This window comes from Corvus kubaryi, unplaced genomic scaffold (assembly GCF_017639235.1).
Source record: "Corvus kubaryi isolate FWS band 111438036 unplaced genomic scaffold, C.kubaryi_AGA036_p1.0 37312, whole genome shotgun sequence".
Lineage (NCBI taxonomy): Eukaryota > Metazoa > Chordata > Aves > Passeriformes > Corvidae > Corvus > Corvus kubaryi.
The window spans coordinates 3968341-3993680 of record NW_024581098.1 but is presented as its reverse complement, the minus strand read 5'-3'; the positions used below and the strand labels follow the sequence as shown (position 1 = coordinate 3993680).

General features: G+C 42.8%; 1 protein-coding gene and 1 long non-coding RNA gene across 5 annotated transcripts in view; one reads left to right on the top strand and one right to left on the bottom strand.

Moving 5' to 3' along the window:
- The window catches only part of NOL4 (nucleolar protein 4), a 191499-nt gene extending 167393 nt beyond the window's left edge, over window positions 1-24106 (bottom strand). For 2 of the 3 annotated variants that reach the window (XM_042029085.1, XM_042029087.1), the window contains exon 1: window positions 23585-24106. In XM_042029085.1, the coding sequence (XP_041885019.1) occupies window positions 23585-23851 (267 nt within the window). In that variant the 5' untranslated portion in view covers window positions 23852-24106. The remainder of the gene's footprint in view (window positions 1-23584) is intronic. The other variant, XM_042029086.1, reaches the window with a different exon arrangement.
- Window positions 24107-24158: 52 nt separating this feature from the next.
- LOC121665147 overlaps window positions 24159-25340 on the top strand; it is a 45804-nt gene continuing 44622 nt past the window's right edge. For both annotated transcript variants that reach the window (XR_006016250.1, XR_006016249.1), the window contains exon 1: window positions 24159-25148. This is a non-coding gene — a long non-coding RNA (uncharacterized LOC121665147). The remainder of the gene's footprint in view (window positions 25149-25340) is intronic.

Below are 25340 nucleotides of genomic sequence, written 5' to 3'. Positions count from 1 at the left end.
ATTTGTATGTGTGTGTGCACAGATCAGGTTTTATGAAATTACCCCAGCAGGCTCATGTGATGCTCTTCAATAACTTTCTTGTTGAGTTTTCCTTTAATTAAAGTACATTTCCCCAATTCTATCACTTTTTTCACTCCTGTGACACTTTTCTCTCCTGGGTAACCTAGGCAAGAACAAGTGCCAGATGCAAAAATCTTGTGTTTCTGTGAGGAAGCACTGTTGCAGATAGTCAGATTATTTACACCACTTTTTTTCCTTTTCTTCTTCCTCCCTTCCTCAACCATAAACAAAGTCTACAGCATGAAGAGGCCAATCCTTGCCAGCAGAACCAAGTTTTGAAAAACACTACTCCACCATATGTTCAGTCCTGACCAGCGTGATAGTTCGGAAGCTGACATCTGCAGATGGGGAGTTCATACCACCACTCAGCACAAACATGCTGCTACTGTACACTGAAGTCAATATTAGCCAGACTTTGCTTAGGAGAAATTTTCAACACTGATCTACAGTTTCACCTTGCCAACTAATTTTTGTTACACTGATGTAAATGAAATAGATATAAAAAGAATCTTGGAGAAACATGGTGGCGCTGATTGAGAAAGGGAGCCCTGGCGAATCCTTTTAGTAATGTCCTTTAGAAGGAAGACTCTCCTGTATCAGATATTACATTGAAGCTGTTGGTGTAACAGAAAACACTTGCTAATCTTACATATGATGGGCCTTCATGAAAGCCCACTAAACTCTATTTGGCCCGTAGGGTTATGCACTACAAGGATACCTCAAACAGTCCCCTGAACATCTTTGAAGACTCAGTTAACTCAGTTTTTCTCTAAACAAGATATATCAAACTTGCAATAAGCACTTTACAAACCAAAGTCTTTCTTGCCTTTCTTAAAGCAGCAAGAATACCCTACTTAAATGTTTGTGGGAGTGACATTGGTTCTTCTACAAAAACAGGAAGATAAAGCGTGTTTTCCCGGCTCCTTTCAGTTTTTCTCCCCCTTGCTCCTCTCTCATTCCATCTGCAGCTCCTTATGCAGTCCAAACACTTTTTCCAGGACTTAAACAGATTCATGGCTAACAATTTCCACAGGGACTGTGTGCATGTTCTCTCAGGCATGCTCAGCCACCAACACTCATCAGAGGGCTGGAAATCAAAATCTGTGTCAGTTGTGCCACTGGGATTGAAATTCCATGACTTCATGTCTGCGTGTCCCTCGTTCAGACCTTTACTGTATAGCAGTGGCCTTCTTCAAAAGCCTGTATCTAAAATCCTCTGTGTGAATTTTCTTTAAAATGTTTTGCAGTCTTATCTTATATGCACATCTACCATCAGTTATTAAATGGGAGAGTAAATGGAACCGTTTTCCTTTATTATGTTGCTCTGAAACTGAAATGGACAATGTCTGGACTGTAAATTCACAGTAGAAAGAGGTTAGATATTCAGTTATACAAATTTTACTCAGAACTTTTCCTGCATAAAATTAGGAGCACGCCTGAGCAGCAAACAGTTCAAAACAATGGTAACTACAACACTGACTTTGCAAATGCTGTTATATTTAGTAAATTCGGCTTCCTCATTTTTCATAAATATTACCTACCTAATATTTTTTTAGTGTAGATAAGAGGTACATCCCACTTCTGATCACTAATGATGCTGCCCACCAGCCCAATTCTTTTTCTAACAGAATTAAAGGAACAGCCAAATAATGAAGGGGACCATTATTGCCTCAACAGTACTGCAAAAACTGGCGTTTTGAATAAGTAGGTAACCAGATTTGTTCAACATGTTATGCATTATAAAAGACAGGAAATCAGAGTATTTGCAAGTTGAAGACTCCCTATTAATGAGATGTTTGCCAGTCTCTGCCTTAATCCAGGCACGCCCATGAATTTACTACCAAATATTATTGTTTTGCATGTAAATATATATAATACATATTTAATATAATATCCTATCATATAAGTATACATATAGTACAGCTGATGAAAGAAAAGGAAAGATGCAGATGAAATAGTCTGTTCTGTCTAATAAAATTCATGCTTATTTTGTCATACCTACAATGGTTAATATGCAAACTATACAAAGCTTTGTAATTAATAGCACAATTCTGTGCTCAAAACATGAACCAAACACTATATTAACAATTCTCCATGAACATGTATCCTTACTTAAACTTTCTCTCTTTCTATAAAAAGAATAAAGTTTATGTTTCTCAGCTGTTTGTAAGAACAGGAAGAAGAGTTGAAACACAGGATTAGAATTCAATTACGTATTAAACACAGTATGATGATTATACTATTCATGAAGTTCCCGAGAATTTGGTGATCGATCTCCCAATATCTTAGTTTAAACTACTGTGTTCAAACTGTAGCAAAACTGTAATACACCAGGACTAAGTGACCTGGGCGTTCTCTCACTTCTCTGTGTATATTGGCTGCATTAAGTTAATGGGACACAGCACTTGGATGCCTTCAGTAATAACAATAAAGTTCTCTTCCTCTCATGACATTCACATGATGTGTACAGCTTGACTGACGGATGTGCCATCCAACCCAGAGCTGGTTGTAATCGACAGTTTAGCTTGCAATGTCATATGGGATCTCTTGATTGTACTTGAAAGTACCATAGAAAATCAGGGAGAGATGAAAGAAAAATCAGATGGTCGCTTAGTCCACCCCGACAGAAAAAGGGACTGTCTTCTCTTGCTCATGATGTACTTTCTTGTCTTCTCATAAATGACTCATCTGAGACAGGTTTCATCACTGCCTCTGAGACACTATTTTACAGACTGGTAGAGGTAAACACAGAAACTTTGGCTGAGCCTGTGCCAAGAGCCTGCCACAAAAGCTTTGCAGACTGCTGTGTTGCTGTTTCTTAGTTCTGTTCACTTGGAACATAGGCACGACACTAACCCTCTCTAGGACTCATTGCAGAATAAAGTTCCTCTGTCACACTAGATCATATCTGCTAAGAAGGAGTTAGCAAGGGCCTCTTGGTGGCAGTGAGAAATAGGTGATCACCTCCCTAAGGCTTTGTCATGTCACTGCCTTGTTTCCAGCTTATCTCCCAATTCCAGGAGCCCAATTTCATCTCCTACCAAAAATAGCTTCCCTTGCAAGGCACTCAGCACATTCTTTCTTCACAAATAATAGCATAATTTAAAATCCCACGGAAGAATCACAAAATATTCTGAGTTGGAAGGCACCCACAAGGATCATCAAGTTCAACTCTAAAGTGAATGGCCCCTACAGGAATCACACCCACAACCCTGGAGATATTAACAGCATGCTCTAACCAACAGAGCTAATCTCAGGGTAACATTGATTTTAATAAACTATGGCTCAATCTTCCAAATTGTCCTATTCTCTCAAAAATGATGCTCTGCCTGCAAAGGACTAGGGACACATCAGCATCACTTTTCATTCCTCAGCAAGTGCAGAGATCACAATCTCACATACACATCAGAGGCTAAGGTTTTAAAGCTTCAAATTTATCTCACAAGGAAAGCCAACATCTGTTTTCATCTTGCTGACAACATGAACAACAACATTTTTATTCTGCTGAACAAAACATCAACAAGGACTGAATTTTCAAATGCTTTTTTTTTTTTCTTTATGCATCAATTCAACATTAAACTGCATCTTCTGATATACTGCTATACCTACAAGAAGCTGCAATTTGGTTGTCTCAAACTTTTGCCATTTCCTTATGTTAGTTTTCAGTCTTCCTGGACTACATTTCCCAAGACACACTGCAGGAGATCACACGTTTTGTGAAACATTTAGTAAAACCAAGGACACCAGTGTAGTAGAAATTCTTGTGTCACGTCTCTCTTCGTAAATATATTGCACCCACTCATTTACTTGCACTTCATAGCAGCCACTCACTCCAAAATGACTGAAAAGGCTTTGATGCACTTGCACCAACAGAGTCAGCTGTGAGGACTGAGTATGTACTTCATCTACATCATTTAAGCCTTGCCTGCTCTAAGAGAAATATGTTATTACTTTACTGACAAATCACATCTGCCACCCAAACCACATACAAGGCCAGTTGCAGAAATTATATCCTTTAGAGTCCACAACTGCCAAACCAGCATGGATCACCAAGAAGATTTAAAAAGACCATACAGGCAAGCCCTGTTCTGTTCTGTGCAAATAGCCTATTATGGCACTGTATTTTGTGTGCTACAGCCTTAAAAAGGAAATGACACAGTAATTTCCCATCAAATCAAATAATTTCTAGCATAACTTTTCATTGGGGGTATTCTGCATGTATCCTGAAATTTGTTTTCTGGGGAGACGACAGGCACAGCTGCACATCTGGTAAATATGTGTGCTTGTTTTTCATGTAGGGATATACATGAAATTAAATTCAATTTGATTCAACTGTATTTTACTGGCATGGCAAGCTGCTAAATGTAGCCTAGGAAAAATGAACAGACCTTTGAGGTAGCTGTCACCAGCTGATACAATGAGTTTAGGATGGGGTTTCTTTCTGTATCTGGGGTTTTATCCCATCTATCTATTTCCCACTACTGCCCATTTCCCATCTTGTTCAGTCATTTTTAACAGTAACCTGCCACCTGAGAGGACTTCACAACACAATGCCATCATTACACTCTCCCCTGGGGGTCAGGAATACTTTTTTCCTCGATTTTGTTTTGACAAAATCTTTTTGTATCTCACTCAGGTTTTGGATGTTGATGCAAAAAGCATTGCTCCATTTCATTTTTTCCTACTAGATTTTCTGTTTAGATGCTCCCTTTTTTCTCCCCCTTTATTTTTTTTTTTGTCTCCTTGTTTCTGCTCATAGCTTATAGGCATTCCTCCTCCATTCAGTGTATGTTTCAGCCTGCATATTCACTGAAATAAAAAAAATCTGTTAAGACAACAGTGTACAGTTGAGCATCCTATTGTTTGCTTCCATCCTTCCCAGACCTGTTGTACAGAGCATCATGAGTTACAGAGACAGAATCATAGAACCACAGAATGATTTGTGTTGGAAGGGACCTTAAAGATACTCTAATTCCAACCCCCCTTCCATGGACAGGGATACCTTCTACCAGATCAAGTTGCTCAAACCCTCATACAACCTGGCCCTGAACACTTCTGGGGACGGGACAATCACACTGCCCTGGGCAACCTGTTCCAGTGCCTCACACCTCATTGTAAAAAATCTCTTCCTTCTGTCCAGTCTAAATCTACCTTTTCAGTTTAAAATGATTACTCCTTGTTCTGTCGCAACAGGCTTCAGTGAAAACTCTCTGTCCATCTTTCCTCTCAGCACCCTTCAAGTACTGAAAGGCTGCAATAAACTCTCCCTGGAGCTTTCTCTTTTCCAGGCTGAACAACCCCAACTCTCTCAGCCTGTCTTTGTAGGAGAAGTGCTCCAGCCCCCCAGTCATCTTCGTGTCCCTCCTCTGGACCCACTACAACAGATCCATGTCTTTTCTGTGCTGAGGACTGCAGTCCGGGACACAGCCCTCCAGGTGGGGTCTCACAAGAGCAGAGTACAGGGGTGGAGTCGTTTCCCTCAACCTGCTGGTCAAACTGGGGGTGGTGATGTGATCCACTCAACTGATGCTATGTATAACTCAAGCTATAGCAATTCTCTGAATTAATTCTTGTGAGTTATTGTTGCTGTACTTACTATAGCAATTTATTTTGCATTTTTGGTCCCACAGAAGTCAACCTATTACTTTTAAGAGGCCAAAAAATAATGGCATTGATGTTGCTTTCACTTTTGATCCTCCTGTGCTGCTGTGTTGCAGCAGAAGGAATGTCTCCAGGTGAGATGGGACCTGGGAAATAGGGTCTTCAGCAAGTTTGCTAGAATGCTCTCCTTCTCCAGATCTTGCTTTATGGTGCAGCATACTCACACAGTTTTTTTTCATATTAAGCTTTCACAATCTGATTTGTAAACTTCAGAAACTGAAGCTTCTAGACTCCCCTATTATGAGGCTGAGCTTTATATAATTTAAGATGTATTCAGTGTTCCTATCTCTATAATTAAATTTGTCTGGTTTTGTTATTTTGAGCACCTTCTGAATTTTTTTCAAAGAGCTTACTAGGCATTATGTTGAAAGGATTCTGCTCAAATTATATCCTTCATTTTCTCACTTTGTTTTAAGGATAATTACTTAACTGATATTTGAATTAATGAAATAGGGTATGGAAAATCACTTAATTGGCCTGAAAAATCTTACAATTTAGGAAAAAAAACTGCTTTTTTTTTTTTTTAATTTCCTGGTTTCTAAGTCTACAGGGTCCACTTGGGACATTTGCAGTTTAAAGTGGAAATTCCCAAACATGAGCCTGCAAGACCATTCGTGGTTAATAAATCAACAGTCTCTAGAACCACACTAACCACCCACATTTTATATACTCATCAGTCAAAAGGCTGATAATGAAATATCCATGGTCCTTGAGAGATTTTGAGAACTGACAGGGAGTTGTTGCTAAGACAATCTCTTCTACATAGCTGTGGGGACTGCTAAAGCATTTTTGTGTGAGGGGTGTTTTTAATACAAAAGTAGAATTTTCATGAGCATTTGACTGGAGATGGGATTTTTAAAGAAAAAAAATTACAAACCCTGTGGAACTCACAATGAAATTGTAACAGTTGATAAGACTCCATTTTTGCGATATTTTAATATCTATAAAGAAAAAGAAAGAGTCCTGATCTTTTTTGACATTGACATCTTTAGGATACAGATTCAGTTTTGTGGTTAGTTTTTCATGAAAGAATTAAATTTTTATTTTCATGTGTGATAGTATTATTGGTCAGATATTTTACTAACTTTTTAGATCCCAGAAGCATTCTATGAAAGAGGAGTCCTCCAGCTGTGTTCTATGCCACACAATCCAGCATTTAGTGAAGCTGATAAAAAATAGTTTTCTCTTGTTATGGTTAAAAGAGAAACCTCTTTGAATGATGCCTTAGCTTTTAACTTTTACATCACTAGTAATTGGGGCTAAAGACATTCCTCCTCTCTACCCGCTCTCCCCAGTTTCTGGGCTGTCCCATCAGCTACATGGCAGAGGGGACTCACAAGTCTTCCTCAGAGGAACAGACCTGGCTTCAAAGTATATCATATTAATATTTGCATGTCAGGGGCCCAAGTCCATGTTTTCCTATCATAACCATATGCAAATGTTTTTACTGCCTGTAACAACAGCCAGTGTAATACCTTGAGCGCCAAAAATGGAGCAACACTACTTTTCAGGAAGAGGTGTAACTATGTACTATGTTACACACCATACAGCCACCTGCACGTGGTAAGAGAGCACCAGGCTGGTAGCAAGACATGTCTCAAGTACTGGGTTCTGGAAAAAGCAGAAAGCATCAGTGAACACCAGCAGTGACAATGGCACAAGGTTTTATTTCCACTCACTGCACCTCAAGTCACACCAACCACGACACGTCACTATCTACAGCAAGTATTTGTAGCTGCCACGACGCTGTGCAGCCCTGCCAGCAGAGTCTTGTGTGGCATCACGGTGAATTTTCTTAGGAAATCTGGCGCTTGTTTCCAAAGTCAAGGGCTTCCTTAAGTCAAACCGATGGTTCCCGGGGCCTGTGCTGTCTGCAGGCTACACAGCCATGGTGCAAGTGCACTGCAGGTGTCCAGGACAGCCCCGATGAAATAGGTACCAGCTCTATCACTGCACACGCACACCAGCACCCATCCACAGGAACACGGGAACAGGGCTGGCTAGCACTGAAACCCATCCATGGCTGCCCACACAGCTCCTCAGACAGAGGTGGGCATCACAAGCAAGTCCACAGGAGGGCTGTGAAGTTGGTAAGAGAGGACTGGAGCACCTCCCCTACAAAGACAGGCTGAGGAAGTTGGGGCTGCTCAGCCTGGAGAAGAGAAGGCTGCATGGAGACCTCACAGAATCTGAAGGGAGCCTACAGGGAAGCTGGAGAGGCACTCTTCATCAGGAACTGTAGTGACAGAACAAGGAGTAATGGGTACAAATTGAACGAGGGGAAATTTAGGTCAGGTATTAGCAAGAAATTCTTTACTGTCAGGGTGGTGAGACAATAGAACAGGCTGCCCAGGGAGTTTGGGGATGCCCCAACCCTGGCAGTGTTCAAAGCCAGGCTGGATAAGGCCTTGAGCAACCTGGACTAGTGGGAAATGTTCCTGCCCATGCAGGGGGTGTTGGGAGTAGATGATCCTTAGGTTCCCTTCCAATCCTTAACATTCCATGATTCTATCACCCACCCATCTCCAGCGTAATGCTGCCCGTGCCTGCAGCAACCACCACACCGGGCAGGCACGGGGCATTCGCTGCGCTGAAAACACACCGGAGACGATGTTTTATTTTAGCTCCCAGTACTCCCTGCCCGCACTGGGTGCAGGCTGAGGGCTGCGCAGGGGCTGTCCGTGCCCACCGCGGATTTACAAAATCCCGCCTCGCCCCGGCCACCCGCAGCCCTTTCCGCGGAGGGCTGGCACAGGCGCTCCGCCCGGGATGCGGCAGGCGCGGGGGCAGCGGGGCCGAGGGGGCGGCGGCGGCCGCACAGGTGCTGCCGCAGCCCGTCGCCATGGGAACGGCGCTGCCGAGGGCGCGGTGGCCGGGCCCGGCCGGGCCCCCCCGCCCGCGAGTGGGAGCGAGGAGCGGGGGTGTGTGCGTGTATGTGTGTGTGTCCCGGAGGTATTGCACTGTTTCCATAGGAACAGGCGGGGGGAGGCGATGGCGGCACAGCCGCACCCTCTCCCCGCTCCCCCTCCCCCGTGCCCTGAATGCGAGCCCGAGCCCTGAATCAATTAATGGAGCCGGCACCGGGCTGGGAGCGGGGAGAGGGCTGTGCGCCCCTCGGGACAGCCCCCGCACCCAGCTGGCGTCGCGGCCGCGCTGCTTCCCCAGGGGGACCCCGGGCCGCGGGTCCCCGAGGGGTGGCCCCGGCAGATGGTCCCTCCGCAGCCGCCCCCGTTCCCCGTCCCGTCCCCGGCGAGGCGCGCCCGGGGAGAGGCGCTGGGGAGCCCCGGCCGCACCCTGGGGACACCCGCGGGGAGAAGGGGCGGGGGACACGCACACAACAACAACAAAACCCCGTGCCCGCACGGCTGTTTACGGCACCATATGGCTGCAGGGGGAGGGGTGAGGGACATGTCTGCCGAGCCGCCGCGCTCATTATGTCCGATGGAGTCACGGTCACCGCGCCTCCGCCCGCACCCGGGGCGCGGGGGGACACCCCGCTCCCGGCACAGGCGGGCGGGGGCGCACGGAGAGCCCCGCGGCGGAGGGACCCCCGCGACCCCGCGGTGGGGACTCGAGGGGATAAACACACAGCGGTCTGGCTGCCCTGCTGCGGCCAGAGAGGGAAAATTCAACCCCCTTCCCCAAAGTCTATCTCTAGACCTGTTAAGATCTGTGTATATCCTCGGCGTAAAGATGAACGTATGGGACAGAGCTCTCTTTTGGATCACAACGCGGCAGTGCTTGAAACGTGAAAAGGAAAATACGAAATAAAAAAAGTCGCTTGTGGTTTTTTTATCGGTGGGGTTTGAGACGACAGCCTGACCCACTTCGGGGCATCTCTGTCTGTGGTTGGCACATACGAAGGGCTGGAGTGGAAGCCCTGGGCATCAAACGCTACACCGAGATCCACAGCGATTAATGCTATTTTTTCTTTCCGAGCGAGGCAGCCATTCATTTCAGAGTAATCCTTGCTGCACGGCGCTGATGGAGGCACGCTCGGTGCAGCGCATCCTGCCTCTGGAGAGCTTTCTCGGCTGGGGCAGGGAAAATGCTTTGAAATGGCTTGTGTCTTTCCTCTCAATGATTCATAAGATAGGTGCTAAACCTTGCCATTATTAGAGAGATAAAATCCACAGACTGTGGGGTCTGATAATAGGCAACTATACTGTTATCCGTATTACCTTGTAAAATTGAAGTATTGATTTTTTTAAAGCATGGTTTGCTACTTCGCAGGCCAATCCCACTACTATTGTAGTCAGTGAGATTTTGCTATTGACTTCAGTGGGAACAGCTTTTTGCCTTTAAAATGGTCTATTTCACATTATTATGGTAATATCATTCAGCAATTCTTAAAATTGGCCTTCTTGGCCTTGGACATTTTAAAAGATTAATGTAAAAATTACTTCAGCTCAACTTATTCACCTCATTTCTGCTCATGTTTTGTCCAAAGTTTTGTTTGGATAAATCCAACAGATAACTTAGTGCTCCAGATGGTTGTGGGTGGACTGGACCTAATAGATTCTCCAGTTATGTGTGTTTAAGTGGCTTTTTGTTTTGGTTTGGCTTTTTAATTTTATAGAAGCCTAGATTTAGAAACCCATTTGTAGATCTCCTCTTGTGTGCAGCTTTGAATGCATTTGGTTGCTCACCAAAATAGCATGCCTTCCAAAGCAAGATTAAAAATATTAAAATGCAGCCAGCACAGGGAGTGGTTCGGTTCAGCTGATGCCACATAAATGGGCTGATCCTCCTGCCCATAGATAATATACATCTGAATCTTGACACCTGCTGTTGGATTGGAATTCAAAATGACAAACAGCAGGCCTTGAGGTCTGGAAATAAAGGCAACATAGGGGAAAAAATGTTCTCTGCCTGTTAGTAAATAATAAACTGCAGCAATAAAGACAAATTACGAGGACTGAGGAAAACGTGTAGCACTGTGGACATCAGGTATTGGGGCTATGACACAATGGCAAACATGTCCAAATTCAAAGAGCAGGGTGTATCTAGCACCTATATTAACAATTTGCATATTTGTGTAACTACGAGCTTTTTAGTGTCCAGCAACATTCTGCTTAGCTACTTTTTTGCTACATTATGCTGTGATACTCATTGAACTAAATGTTGACTAATAAACTCCAATTTGTAATAAATGGTTGGGAAAAGACATTTATCCGAAATTCTGCTGACAACAAATTTCCCTTAGAAAATGCTTCCCCCTGACCTTCTCATCCCCCCCCCAAAAAAAGTGTGTTTTATCTTTCTCACATTTTCCAGGCAGTTTTGTTATGCAGTTAATATCTTAAGGTTGTTCTGTGCTTATAGGTAGCTGACAGGTATGCCTAGCTGCTTAAACACTACTTTTGAAGATCAGAAGTAGTTTTATTATCCAGTTAACAGAAAGCATCTGTCTTCTTTTGGCTGCTTTATTTTTTTATTATTATTATTACTGTGAAATGTGTAATGTGTGTTCTCCAGGCTTACTTTACTTTCCTCAGCCTCCATCTCTCCCAAGGCTGACTTTCTTGCTTTAAGGATCAGCTCATAGGAAGCTATTAAGCCAAAGTTTGTTTATACTTGATTGGCTTTAACACTTCACTCCATTTGTTCTCTCATCTCACTTTCCTTCCACTCTTATTAGAAGCAGGATTGCTCTAATGAAAATATAGTTCAAAGAGACAGGAAAAAGGGGAAGAGATCTGAATTCTCCTCATAGCAGATGTCCTAATGCAATATCCATGGAAAAGGGAAATGACTTTTAAACAAGTAAACGAACAACCTCAATGGTGTAATTGAGGGCGAGTATATGTGTTGGGTGTGTTTACTTGGTGAGAGATGCTCTTTCATTTGACTTAAGTATACAGAGAGCTTAAAAGTTTGAAATCAAGATCATTCTCTGGTCTGGTTTATTTCTCCTTGAACAATCAGAATCTGGGGATTTCTACAACAGAGAGCTGTCTGCACAGTGCATTGCATTGAGTGCAACTCCAGTGTTGCAGAAGATTACAACCAAAGAGGTGGGAACAGGGTGGCCCCTGGTGTTACTTTACAGCTGAATTTGGCCTTGCTGTTACTGAACCTTTCTAGGTATTTTTATACATTTTATAAACCTCTATATGTTAAGCACCAGTCTCTAGCACACTGGAATTTACCTTGGCAAAACCAGATAGCACTTACAGATAAATTTTTCTTCACTAATAGAAAAAAAATTATCTAAATATATCCTATTGAGGGTTCAGTCATTGCTACCAAGTCAACCAATACCAACTGATCAGGACATTGAGTGCCCAGGGCAGTGGTTTGTGGGCGGACTCCTCCCTCAGGCACTGTCCATCGCAAAGCCCAAGCATCAGCCAGGGGCTGCATTATGTCTTCAAAACAGGAGCATAACCTTTGTGCCAAAAACTTTAAAAAAATTGGTTTGCAGACCTTCTGCTGGTCCTATCCCAGGAGGGGATTTCACCCAGCACGATTTAGGATGACAGGACTGGTCCTTCAAAGCCTCACAAATGTCACTGGTTTAACTCCTTCCAGCTTCCGTCAGCTACAGTTTTTCAGCTTTTTGTAGGTCTGTTGGTTCACTCTTTGGCTCTTTTAGGCATGGTACTAATTTACTTTAAAATAGTATCACTTAATCATCTATATTGTACTTTACTTATTTGCCTGCTTTTAAATTACAGCAAGAATGATAATGCAAATATCTTGAATTTTTTGAAGTCTGTATATATGAAAATTTTCCTGACTTTACATCCATTAAAATTAAATTTATTAAAAAAGAAATCTTGTAATTACCTATAAATTCATTGACGTTCACTGATAAGTAGCAGAAAAATACATAGTTCATTAAAATTCTATTAATTGAAATGTTCTACTTATTAATAAAATTTGACCCGCTTTCTCCTATTTAGGAATGCTTTTTCCTACTCAGCTTTTGAAAGCCATCCTTTTGGTTACAGCTGAAAATGTAAGATCTTTTGGTTACAGCTGAAAATGTAAGATTCAGTTACAAATACAGCTAAAACCGTATTTTCAGTTCCACAATTTCCTCAAAGTCTGATGTATCTTGCCAAAATTGGGATGAAGAGAATAATAGTGAAATTTGCTATATAGAGGGGCTATTGAAAAAGAAAAAAAAATAGTCTTCTTTTAACTAGCTTTATTCACTTCTAAACTTAGCTTTATTTGTATTGCTTTATTATTTGCTTAGGTGCAAATTTAACTGTTTGAAAGCTCCCTATATGCCAGTTCAACTCTCAGTTACACCAAAATAATGATAACGAGGCCTTCTACATTGGTAACACGTGGCAGAGGGTTTGTGTAAGTTTTCTAAAAAACACAGGGTCAATGTGGAAGAAGTTTACAATAAACACCTTCTTGAGAATTCTGGGTTTTGCTGCTCATTCATACAAAATTTACTATGCCATTTCCTTGTTGGATAAGCCCAAATTGAGACAAAAAGGGATAAATAGATGAGATCTTGCCTGAACTACAGGTTTTAGATGGATGCCTGGCATTCAAATATAGCACTCATTAAAAGAATGCTGACTGTTTGCTCAGTAGAAATGAAATACTTCAGTATTACAGCAAACATAGCCAGGGGGCTTTACTGAACTCTCAGAATATAAAAATATAAAGGTTATCAAAAGATGTAATAAAAAAACCCCCTATGACTATGTCTAGATTAAGGGAGGAAGGAACAAGTTACATTCTTTTTTTATTTCCACTGCTGTTTCTTGAGAAATGCAATGGGACAAGTAATTTAATTATATATGTGCCATACTTCCTGGTCCCATTGGCCAAAAAGCAAAGTCTTTCAGAAATTGTCATCATTTGAAGGAGCTAATTTCCTCTCATACTGGACAGTAATTCTCTAACAATTCTGGTCTTTTTTCTTTTCTTCCCACCATAGTAAGAGTTTGGTAATAGTTGTGACAAATACGCACACACAAAAAGCTGACACAGGTAGACAAAAATATGGAGGTGAAAACAGCACATCCCTTCTCACCACAAGTGCAGTAAATTGTAAACCAGAGGTATTTGATTGGAAACATTCTATGTAAACCACAATAATCTCATGCACTGGTCCACACAGGGTAATGCTGGACCTCAGGGATGGTCTCCCTCCTTCCTCCGGACTAGTGATATCACCACAGCAACGAGCCACAGCAACTGCTACAATCCAGCTGACCAACAAACCATCTAGTACCAGTCTGCAAGGGAGTCTGCAAAAGATGTTTCAGAGCTCAGTAATTAGTAAATAAACAAATTCCTAAACAAAATACTGTGCCTTGTGCAATAGTGACCGATTTATTTTCCCCTGCTATAGCTTCAGCCAACCTAAGAAGATACACTTAAAACTTATTAAGCTATTCAGGAAACAAGAGCATGAAGGCTGAGACTACCAGCAGTGTTAAAATTCAGTACAAAGTGGAAGGCAATGGGAAGATGCTGGGATTTTACTGTGCCCCACAAGTCCTTCCTTGTGTTAACTGGATGGGCTGGAACATGACTAATCCTGATATAGGCTCTGTGGGACAGCACAGGGGAGGTGCTGCAGGACACCAGGTGAGAGCCAGGCAGCAAGTTCATGCCATCACACCAATGCCCTCATTCCCAGTGGCACAGAGCAGGAAGGGCATGAACATGACCTTGTCCTCACTTCTGCTCCAGCCAGCAAAGCTGAACTGACATAAAGAGCATACTACATCCTTATGAGAGCCACAGAGCTCCTGTAAAATCCTTGGAAGAAATTTTGGATTAATCAGTCAGGGTTTCTCTAGGGGCAGCAGGACAGGCTTTCCATTCCCAACACCTTGGTTTATAAAAATGGCCTAGCTTTGAATTTACCTTCTGAGATAGTTGTCAAAAGAGCCTTAGGAGATGAAATAGAATTTAAAAGGGTGGCGACTGAATTTTCTCTGCTGTTCACCAGTATTTACACCACACTATTTCTCTCACTTTCTTTCTACCTCTTTACATGTCTGTTTTCTGCTGTGCATTTTTTCTCTTAATGTTTATCTTTTTGGACGATATAACCATTTAAAACTACTTCTCATGTAAGTACCCTTTTTCTTTGATAAGCTTAGTTACCTTCCATGGACCTTTCATATTCTGCAACCTTTTAGAGATGAGATAAATACACTAAGCATGCTATTAAAGGCAAGGACATACCATTTAATTGATGAAAATAATAAGTTTTCAATGTTATTCTCTATACTCTTCCTAATGCCAATTTTTGTTATACCTGCCATGCTCATTTTGGATACACTTATTGATTTGTTTGAAACTATTCCTAAATATTTCCCTTGAGATATTACACTAATTCCATACATTTTAGATGTGATTGAAAAGCTTGAATTCTTCCTTTCCTCTCAAAAAGCTAATATCATGATAGCATAAAATGTAAATTATCTGGCAATGGTCTGTTCTGCCTGCCATGATTTCTCTCTTTTTCCCCTTTGTTACGATACTTCTATTTTACCTCCCAATTCTTCTTTGACTTAACCTAATTAATTTACTTTTTTGTATACAGTGTTGAAAACCCTCCACCTCCCTGAGTTTTAGGTGTATATATGTATACGTATATACAAATGTGTGTATATACACACATTGGACTGCACTGTATAGCTCTCAAACACTTGCTATGGTTTCCCAATTCTTCATCAGTTTTAATTTGCCATCATAGCCAAAGTTGCAACCCTGCTTTAATAAAGTCTGTATCAGATCAGTTTCATTTCAGAAGAAAGCAAGAAACAAAGTTTTCACCTGAAAATTTTTGAAGGATTCTTGAACACAAGTTAGAAGAACATAATTAACTGTCACAAAATCCAAACTAGTTCTACCAACCAGGTACAGTTCATATTTACACTTAATATCATTTTTAATGATTCTTACTGATTTTTCTTCCTAGTGTTGACATATGATCCACTAGTCTGTTATTTCTATGAGCTGTATTTACTACCCTGTTTTTTCCCTTTCTAGTACATTTTTGTCCATACTGCAAAATCATTGCCATATAGAGGGGCAAATAGTATATTTACTAGTATTTTAGTTACTTCATTCTTAAGTTCTTTAGTGGTTTTGAATTTGTGTAAGTCCCAGTGATGCACTGCAATTTAATATCCCCTCTTTTTTATTTCTCTATTTCTGTCCATTCTTCAGTTTTATCACCTGAAAAAATGCAAACCCAGGATAGATACTTCTTTATCACCCACATCAGAGAAAGATACACACTGAAAAATAAAGTTTTGTGAAACGTGTTTTTAGTCCTCATCTTTCCTGCCTGCTGAAACCTCTGGCCATGCCTTAGCTGTTCTTCTCTTATTGTATCTAATCACTTGTGTAATGACTTGCCTGTTACTCATCTTCTATCAGCTCAGGGTAGTGAAAGACCGTTCCTAAATGTGATTCCCCATATACCAGCACAATGCTGCTTTACTCTACAGATAGGTCATGACTGGGCAGCTATTTCAGCTCTGGATCTGCCTTGAACAAAAGTTTTCTACAAACTCCACCTGGCAGTAGTAGTAGTGGTATGTATAGGTCCAGAGGCAACAAAAAGAGCAGTCACAAGTCATACTCATTTAAAAGTTCTACAGTGAGTTAGAGTCGTAAGTAATTTAAGGGCAAATAATCCCACCACCTAAATTTTCTCTAAGTACAGTCAAAATATTGTAGCATTCATATCTTGTATTAAAATCTCTGGGGTAACAAAATGTACAAAATCTTCAGACACACAGACCTTACTATCAATATAATACATAAAACCTCTCGTTTCCCTAAGGAGTTTAATTACAGGTTCTCAAGTAAAAAAGGTTGAATGAGTTTCATCCTAGGCAGAAGTAGGTCATTTGATAAACGTTGTCCTTCCAAGTCTATACAGAATATTTGTTTCCAAAAAAAGTCTCTCCTTGAGGTTAACTCTACCATAGATCAGTTTTATTAAGTAAACTGTTCGCTACAGATAGCCCCTTAAGTTGAAGAGTATCCATATATACAAGAAAATGTTTCAAACACCCCATTTCAATTTCAACAACTAGGCTATAATCTCAGCAGATGCACACAGTAACTGTCAAGTTTTGCAGCTTGCAGAGTTATTGAATAAGCAGTTAGAAGCCTGTACAACTATCTGTGACAAAGTTGATCATCGCTAAGAAAATCCATGTGCATCTGAAAAAATGCTCAATGGCATAACCTGTAGCATGTCTTTCCTATATATTGACAGTGCCTACCTGGATATTGTATGTTAATAAACCATTAAAAAATACCTTGCTATTGGAACTGTAAAGTGTTGAGACTCATCTGTTTAAAGAGAACAAAAGGGTAATTTAAGCAAGCTGCAGGATCACTTTCAGTGCTCTTGCAGGACAAAGGAAACAACTCTCATTGCACCAACTAATAGTGCCTGAGTTTTCTAAAGTCAGAGAGGCTTCTGGCAGGTTTAAAATGACATATACAAGACAAAAACATCTTTTACATCCTGTAAAGCTCTACTAATTTTGGAGACGGTGTTGACCAGTCAACCTACTCAACAAGGAACAAGAAGATGCCTGTGATGCTCTGTGATGCATAGGAGGCTGCAGAATCTGGTATGATCCTCCCTCCTGGAGAGTGTGTTTCCTGCCACGCTGTCTCATGATCTTTCTCCACATGTACCTCATTTATACGCCCTGCTTATTTTGTTCCTCTTTTACCAGCAAGCTCTCAACAGGTGTATCCTGCGTAACAGGGAAGGATTGGGACCCAAATAGCTTCCTTCAGACCAAACCTAACAGCTGTCTTCTTTCAACAGCAGACCAAAACTCACAGTTCAGTGTCAGCCAATTTTAATTTATTTTTGTAGTGTAAAATGAAATTTGAATCATTAACTCTCACATTTGTCCAGCACTGGCACTAGCCTTCTTTGCCCAGGGGCTCATGTTCATGGGAAGCCCTCTTTACCTGCAGTCTCTGTGTGTAGTGTCCCCAGATCCTGTCTCCTTTCAGCCTAGAGTTGAACAACAGCAATGGTGATCACCCCAGAGGATAGGGAAAGAAAGTTTCTCTGGAAAAAGATCAGAAGAAGTCCCATCATGCTGTACTGACGCCTATTAGCTGATTTTAGCAATAAGCTTCCAGCTTATTTCCCACTGATCACATAGCTGTGTAGCCACAGAAACAGCACTCAGTACATCCAAAGAAAATCAGGGAGCATCTGAGCAGCAGTCCCTGCATCATGACCAAATCCAGTGCAGCTTCACTGACAAGAGACTCAGGGTAAGAATGAAGAAACGAGTTCACTATCACCTCAGTTGTCTCAGCAAAGGTTCACAGAAGCATGAAAATCAAACTGTGAGGTTTTATTTCTGATCACTGGAAAGATTTGGGCTTTTGAGCTGCACGTCTGGCCTTTGCCCAGGTGGTAGCACTGAACTTGCCATCCTGTCTCTCACTACGTGTGTATATATGGGATGGATGCATCAGTACTAGTTTTTGTTTGTACACTGCTACACCCTATTTCATGTTTCTAAACTCATGTCAACATTTTCTAACCTTAAAACACTCAGTTTTTAAAAATCTGCACTCCTTGGTTCATTTTTCTTTGACAATTCTAACTCAACATTGTTACTAAGAAATCTCAGCTCCTCCTGTCCCTTTCCCTCTCTCACACATGCATGTGGAGATGGCATCTTACATATGGGCACTTTAACATTTTTAAATTCCAGGACAGAGTTATTCTCTTTATTCATGAACACTCCCCTGAATGCCTGCACTAAGAGTTGCCAACTAAACCGGTTTTGTTCCATCTGCTGTGACCATTTTCCAGCACTGTCTCTCTGATTCACCAGCATCCCTCCTCACCGACTCCAATCGGGAGGTCTGCAAACAGCAGGGCAGAGGCTGCGGGTAAAGGGAGGAGACAGAGCTCTGCAGACCTGAACAGGGGTTAAGGAAAATGTGGTGGGCACTTAAAACAGGGCGGATATGGCAGGGTCTGAATGCCACTCCTGAGCCTGGAAGGTGCATTTAATGGGACTGTAAAACTCCCGCAGCATCGTACCTTGGGATAAATTACAGCTCACCCTCAGCATCACCTTTCTGCGGTGCTTACTGCCATTATGTGCTGGCAGTTCAGTAGGCTACAGAGCTACCAATATACATTTGAAAAACACTTTTATACTTTTTTTTTTATATTGATGCTTACAAAAATGGGGAGAAACGCAAGAAAAAGATGCTTATTTTCAAACTGCTACAAAATTCCCTAAAATAATGAACAATTTAAAATGTAAGATAATTCAAAGCAATAAATTTTGACCTACAATCCATTTATGTTGTGATCTGTTTTTTCTATTGTTCATAAACAAAGTAATTTATATAAAATCAAAAGGAACATAAACTCATATAGCTATCTCCTGTTCTTCATGTCCAACAAAAGAAGAGGTGGGTTGGGATATAGCCTGTTCCTTAGAGCTCACTGGTCTATAATTGTAAGCCTTAAATCCTGTAATCAGGTTCAGTAGTAGAACCCTGCACCTGCAGAAAGCCTTGCTGGTCTGCTAGCAGCTATCCTTAAGGACGAGATCATCCTGGAGCATCTAAAGATTTAAGCTAAACAAAATTTGGTTTCAGAATGAAAGTTCATTCTCTGCATATAGTTGGAAAATATAAAAGAAAGCGGAGGAAAATTCATACATTAGGTCTGTGGTATCATGAAAATCAATGGAGTCATTTCAAATCAGTAATGACATAAAAGTAATCTGAACTTGGCCTTTGAGTTTGCTAATACTGTGTAAATTCTATATTTGAGAGCTATCCTGCAGTCATCTTGGCCCTTCTTTTTTAATGGAAAATTCTGCTTAAAGTCTACTGATACAGCTCGAGCCATTACCTTATAACTTCTTTATAAATCAAGACTAATTTTTACAGTCCATATTTGTGTTTACACACGGAGATAGGAGAGTGGTGAGGAGAAATTTGTTTTCAAGTTGCCAATCAATAAATAGCTCCAGCTAAAGAAAATATGCAGAAAATAAGTTTTAAAAATACACCATAAAAATCATGTATACAGTTAGAAAGGGTATCTTACTAGAGATACTAGTTCCACACCTCCTTATGTTGGTGTGTACCAACTATTAAAAGTCGACATTGTCAACCATTTGGCATATCTGTTGGCCTAACCTGTTTTGTTTATACAGTGTGTCTAGGCTAGGCTTAATTTCACTGCTTTCATAAAGTGCAGCTTGGGCTTAATGAAAGAAAACCTGCAATGATAGCAGAAACAATCTGAAAAGTTGCAGAAGTGAAATACTTGCTAGGTTGCACACAGGAATACCTTAAGCATACAGGAATACCTTAGTGTCTGTTGCCCCATTCTGGACCTAAAATGGCTGTTTTGCAGGGAGTGTTGTTGCCTGGTGACCAAAAGTGCATCTCCTAGGCCACAGAAGGATGTGAACATTCAGAAATTGATTTGTTCCTGTTGCTCTTGAGGAGACCATACCCGTAAAATAGATTAAGCCAACACATAATCATCTATGCATTCTCCTTGCTGGCATGCTTAAACTTGATACTGAAGACAGGCCTGTGATTTTGAGCTACTTATCAACCAGGCAAGGGAAAAACAGAATAATACCTTGTGCACTACTGCCCACAGAATATGAAAGTAGACCAAGCCTGAGCTACTGTGAGACTGCAAGACACCCTGCTTCAATTAAGTCTGTGTTGTACATCTAGCCTGTTCCGGTGCAACCTCCCAGTTGCTATCAGGCTCTCTTTCTTTCATTAGAATCAAGTAGTTAATTAGCCCCAGCCTGTCCTCTCTCCTTCTCTCTTTCCCTTTAACGCAGCAGTAATGATGTCTAATTACCAGCAGCAGTGGATTACAGCACCATCAGGAGCAAATCTCTCTGGCTGACAGCAAAGCTGAGCAGCAAATCTTAAAGCTTCAAGGAGAGAATAATTCCTAACAAAGTATTTGAATATTTGCTTATTTTTGACCAGCTTGTGACTGTAGAGTCCAACTCATAATTTCATCCATCCTGTTATGCACAGGGAGTGCTCATGCTGCCAGCGATTAATTTTGAATTGAAATTACTTTTACCTATGGTGAGATCAAGTGATGGACAAGAGGGAGAGCCTCACAGTTTGGGGCTCTGCTACCATTTGAGGCTCTCTCTGAGGACTGGACAGGCCCAAATGTATGGGACAACCATGAGAGAGGGGAGAAGAAACAACCAAAAACAGTGGGGATGTTTCTAAATGATCACAGATTAATAATTAAGAGATAAATAAATGAGAAAATGGGCTTTTAAGGCTTACCAACAATTACTGTCTGATGAAAGTCCGATTTTTTTCCCTGTAACTTATCATTCCCATCTGGGTGAAACTCTAGGCCTCTTGAAGTCAATAGGAGCTTTGCCATTGACTTTCTCTGGGCCAGGGGCTGCATCCCTGTTCTGTCAAACATGTTCTTTCTGAGCCGTCAGTGCCCGGCAGGCACTGCCCTGGCCCTGGCAGTAGCTCATACAAACCACTGCCACCCTGCGGGCCTGCTTAAATACTCCTCTGCCTTTTGTGGTGGGATAGTCACACCAGATTCATGGGGTCAGGAGGGGCTGGCATTTGTTTTTCAGAGCTGAATGTTGCCGAGCATCACCCTTTCCCATTTATGCTGGACAACAACAAATTTCTCTTGGCCAGAGGGAGGAAATTGTACCTACATAAAGGACCTCTTCTGAAAAGGTCTATAAGTCATTGCTCAGGTTATATAGAGATATTCAGGAATTGCTTACAGATAGGTCATGCTAACTTTTCCTTTCTTGATTTCATTAGCAACCCTAATTTTATTAGAATTCCTCCTTGGTTGCTTTAGCTATCTGAAGAGAGTTACTCCTATAGGAATATAAATACACGTATATGGACATACAAAGACATTCACAGCAAAGGGTGTGATTCCCACAAATGTACAACGATAAGACCTGCAGGATGCCTGAACTCTCACTGAAATCCCTTGTGGGAAAAAATAAAAACAAAAATTGATTCTGTGTTCTTAAAATAGAAAACAGGATGGAAGGTGGGACTCCAGGCTTTCATGGCCTAACAAAGATGAGACAAAATAAACAAGCTGATGATCACTGAGTCTTGTGTTTCAGAGGACCAGAAAAGCACTTAATTTTTAAATTCCATCATGTAAAATTAAGGTTATCCTGTTTATTTAGTAGCACAGTCAATGTCATTTTAAAAAATACTGAATTTGCTTACAGTTTTGAACCTTCCGTGAAAAGGATAGTCTTGGGAATAAACAATCTTCCCACTGGCCCTTCAAAATAATTATTTCAGTGAGCAGAAGCGATGTTTAAAAATACCAAGCTAATTGGAGACTTCTGCTTTAGGCAACCTTTTTGTTATAAATTGTATCTATGGTACTCTCTGGGCTCAGAGACGAGCAATCAATCTTCTAACAGTGAAACAGAGATCTGCCAAATCATCTGAATCTATAGGCAGACGTGGAACACTTCAGTGAATAAAAACCACAGAGAGGGAAAAAACTCTGTCCAGAGCTTCTCTTTTACTTTCAATCTTCATATTAAAGATCTCCTTAAAATTAATTTCCCACTTCTGCCTCCTCACAGCAATGACAGCGCTGATGACAAGGGGGCAAATACAAGCCAGCCCCTGGGAATGCCCAGGTTTATGACTTCAGCAAGGCAAAGAGAGGCAGATTTCCCCGGCAGCCTACGTCACAACCCAACCCAGAATACTTTCCAAGAAGCCCCCTTTGCTGCGCCACCCAGCAACCTTCCCGTTAGGTCCAGATAAGCCGCCACTCCAAGAAAGAAAATAAAAAAGGAGAGTATTGCTCATCCAAGCCAAATGCCCAAGCAGGAATATTTTTAATTGCCGGGTTTCCTTTCTCGGCTCCCCCTCCACACCCGCCCCACGCACAGACAAAAGAAGCTTAGCTTGCGTGACCCAGCGCATAAGAAGTAAGAATAATGATACATTAAGAGAGTTCAATAGGCAAAACCTACTTGCAACCAACAGTCCCCATCTTCTTAAATAGGAAAATCTGTCGCTCCTACCACCACCAAGCATAATAGCTCTCCTGCTGTCAGACCTGCGCCCAGCCCGCAGCGCCAGCGCCTGCCGGGGATGCCACGCTACCCTAGCGCATCGAACGGAGTGCTGAGGGGCTCCTGCGACCCCAGAAAGTGTCACAAAATACACCCTTCCCTCGGTCATGCGGAACCCCGTCCTCCCTTTGTTGACCATCCTCTCTCTCCCGCCGCCCCTTACTAGCGCAGCCGGCGCTTCACAGCTAAGCCGGGCACATTCGTGGCCGCTCGGCGGCGGCGCCAGGGCTGCGGGATAACAATAAAGAAAAAAGGATAAAAATAAAATAAATAAATAAATAAATAAATAAATAAACCCCAACAGATATCCCGGGGAACCACCGCCCGGCGCCGCGCCTGGCTTTGTGCCAGGCAGGGTACCCCCGTGCGCCATCCATCAGCCCCGCCGGCGGCGGGGGCCGCTGCCCGGGGCGGCCGGGCCCGGCACAATGGCCGGAGCGGCGGCGGCGGCGGGACAATAGCACACCCCAACCCCGTCGCAGCGGCCCGGGGAGCACGGGGGGGACGAGGAGGACGAGGAGGAGAACGACACCGACCCGGCGGGGTGCGTTGTGCGCACGATCGCTTTAAATAAAAGGACCCACAAAGACCTCGGCGGTGTATAATGTGACAGGCAAACGCAACATGGTGATGATGACTTGGGGGAAGAGGGAGGAAGGAGCCAACTGTGGCTGCGGCTCCCCCTGCGCCTCTCGCTCCCGGAGCGGGCTGCAGCGGCTGACATAGAACAAGGAAGACAATTCTCTACTAACCGTGGTTTTGACTGGCACGTACAGCACTTGCTTCCCTCCTCCAGCACCACCACTGACCTCGTCCGAGTTGCCGAGCTGGAAGCCTTTAGATTTGACCCAGAATTTGAATTTGGCATTATCCGTGGAGCTCGACTCGGAGCCGTTCAGGAGCTGGACGATCCGGTCATATTTTTTACGGGTCACCGTCTTGGTTTTTCCTGAGTCCCCGTAAGTCCTGAGACACCAGTCCTGAAACTGGCGGTACATGTCCCGGTCGCTGCTCTCCATAATCTCCTAATACACACACGCACACATGCACACGCCGGGGCGCACACACACACACACGGACACGCACACAGACACGGGCAGACACACGGACACACACACGCCGCCCCGAAGCGGGCCGGGGTGCGGGGCCGGGCCGCCCCGCCGCACTTTGCACCTGTTCACCCAGCGCTCATGAAAAATGCATCCACCTCCGAGCCGGAGCGAAGGAGGTCCCGGTGCAGGCAGATCCCAGCGGATTTTTCTTTTTTTTTTTTTTTTTTTTTGTTGGTGGGGGGGGGGGGGGGGGGGGGGGGTCGGGAGGGGGAGGGGTAGGGGGGGCAGCAATCAATTCAATAGTGTGGCAATGTTCTCCTTCATTATTTTTTTTTCACAGGAGGCAAAAAGGATCTGGTGGAGGTTCCTCTTATCCTTCCACTGTACGTGATCAGTCTCTTTAATAATTGTGCAAGGCAGGACTATCCCACTGGCTCCAGCAGCGTCTTACCCGGAGAGGGTTCGGGTGGATAAATAATTAAAATCCTATCCCTCTGCTTAGCGAAGAGAAAAGAAAATATTGACTCGGATCCTTCTTCTTTTCCATACATCAGCTGCACCCGGATTCACCCCGGATAGTGCAGGTGAAGAAGAGGCAAAAAAAAAAAAAAAAAAAAAAAAAGAAGGGAAAGAAGAGAAAAGGCCACCCTACTCCGCCCCGGCAGCCCTCGGCTGTCTTCTCCGAAGGCTTTCTGAGCTTTCTGTCTCTGTCCTGGCGAGCTGTGCCTCTCCCCAAAGCCGCCTCGCCGCGCAGGATGGAGGAAGCACTGAAGGGCACACTGGTCTCGTTGCTCCCCCTTTATTCCAAGGCTGGGCAGCTTTGCTTCAGATATCCCCGCTCCGGGCATGAAGGTACTGGAAAGAAAGAAAGTTCTTACCTGCTATTTTCTAAGCCTAATGCATCCGATCCGCGTTTAAAAGAACATAATTTTTAATTTTAAAAAAATGGTCTGTGAGAATTTCACTTCCTCATATTGAGTCCCATCGAATTTTCATACGCCCTTTCAGGAATTTTCCTCTATTTAGTTACTTAGCAATCCCAGCCGATGGAAGGGGGAAAAAAATAAAAAGAAAGAAAACCCATATATATGAGATAGGTTTGGATATTGGACCGGAGGAGAGATCAGTCCCAGAGGATGTTGGTACAGGAAAGGAGGCGGCTCTCGTTGCTCTGCCAGTGCAATGATGGTGCTCACACATGTAGGACTCCTCGGGTGCGGGGTATCCTTTGGTCTCTGGACTAAACTGGCTACAACGCATTCAAGTAAGTTTGCGTGCGGATGCTGAGCATAAACCCCCTTTTTGTAAAGGGGGAAGAAGAAGAAAACAGACAATCCTGATTTTTTTTCCCCCTCCCTTTGCCACAGCTTCAGTTCACGCCGGAGATCTCCGCGCTCCCCCCGGTCTCCCCCGCCGCGTCAAGCAGGACAGCCCCTCCGCCGGGGGGGAAGGCTCC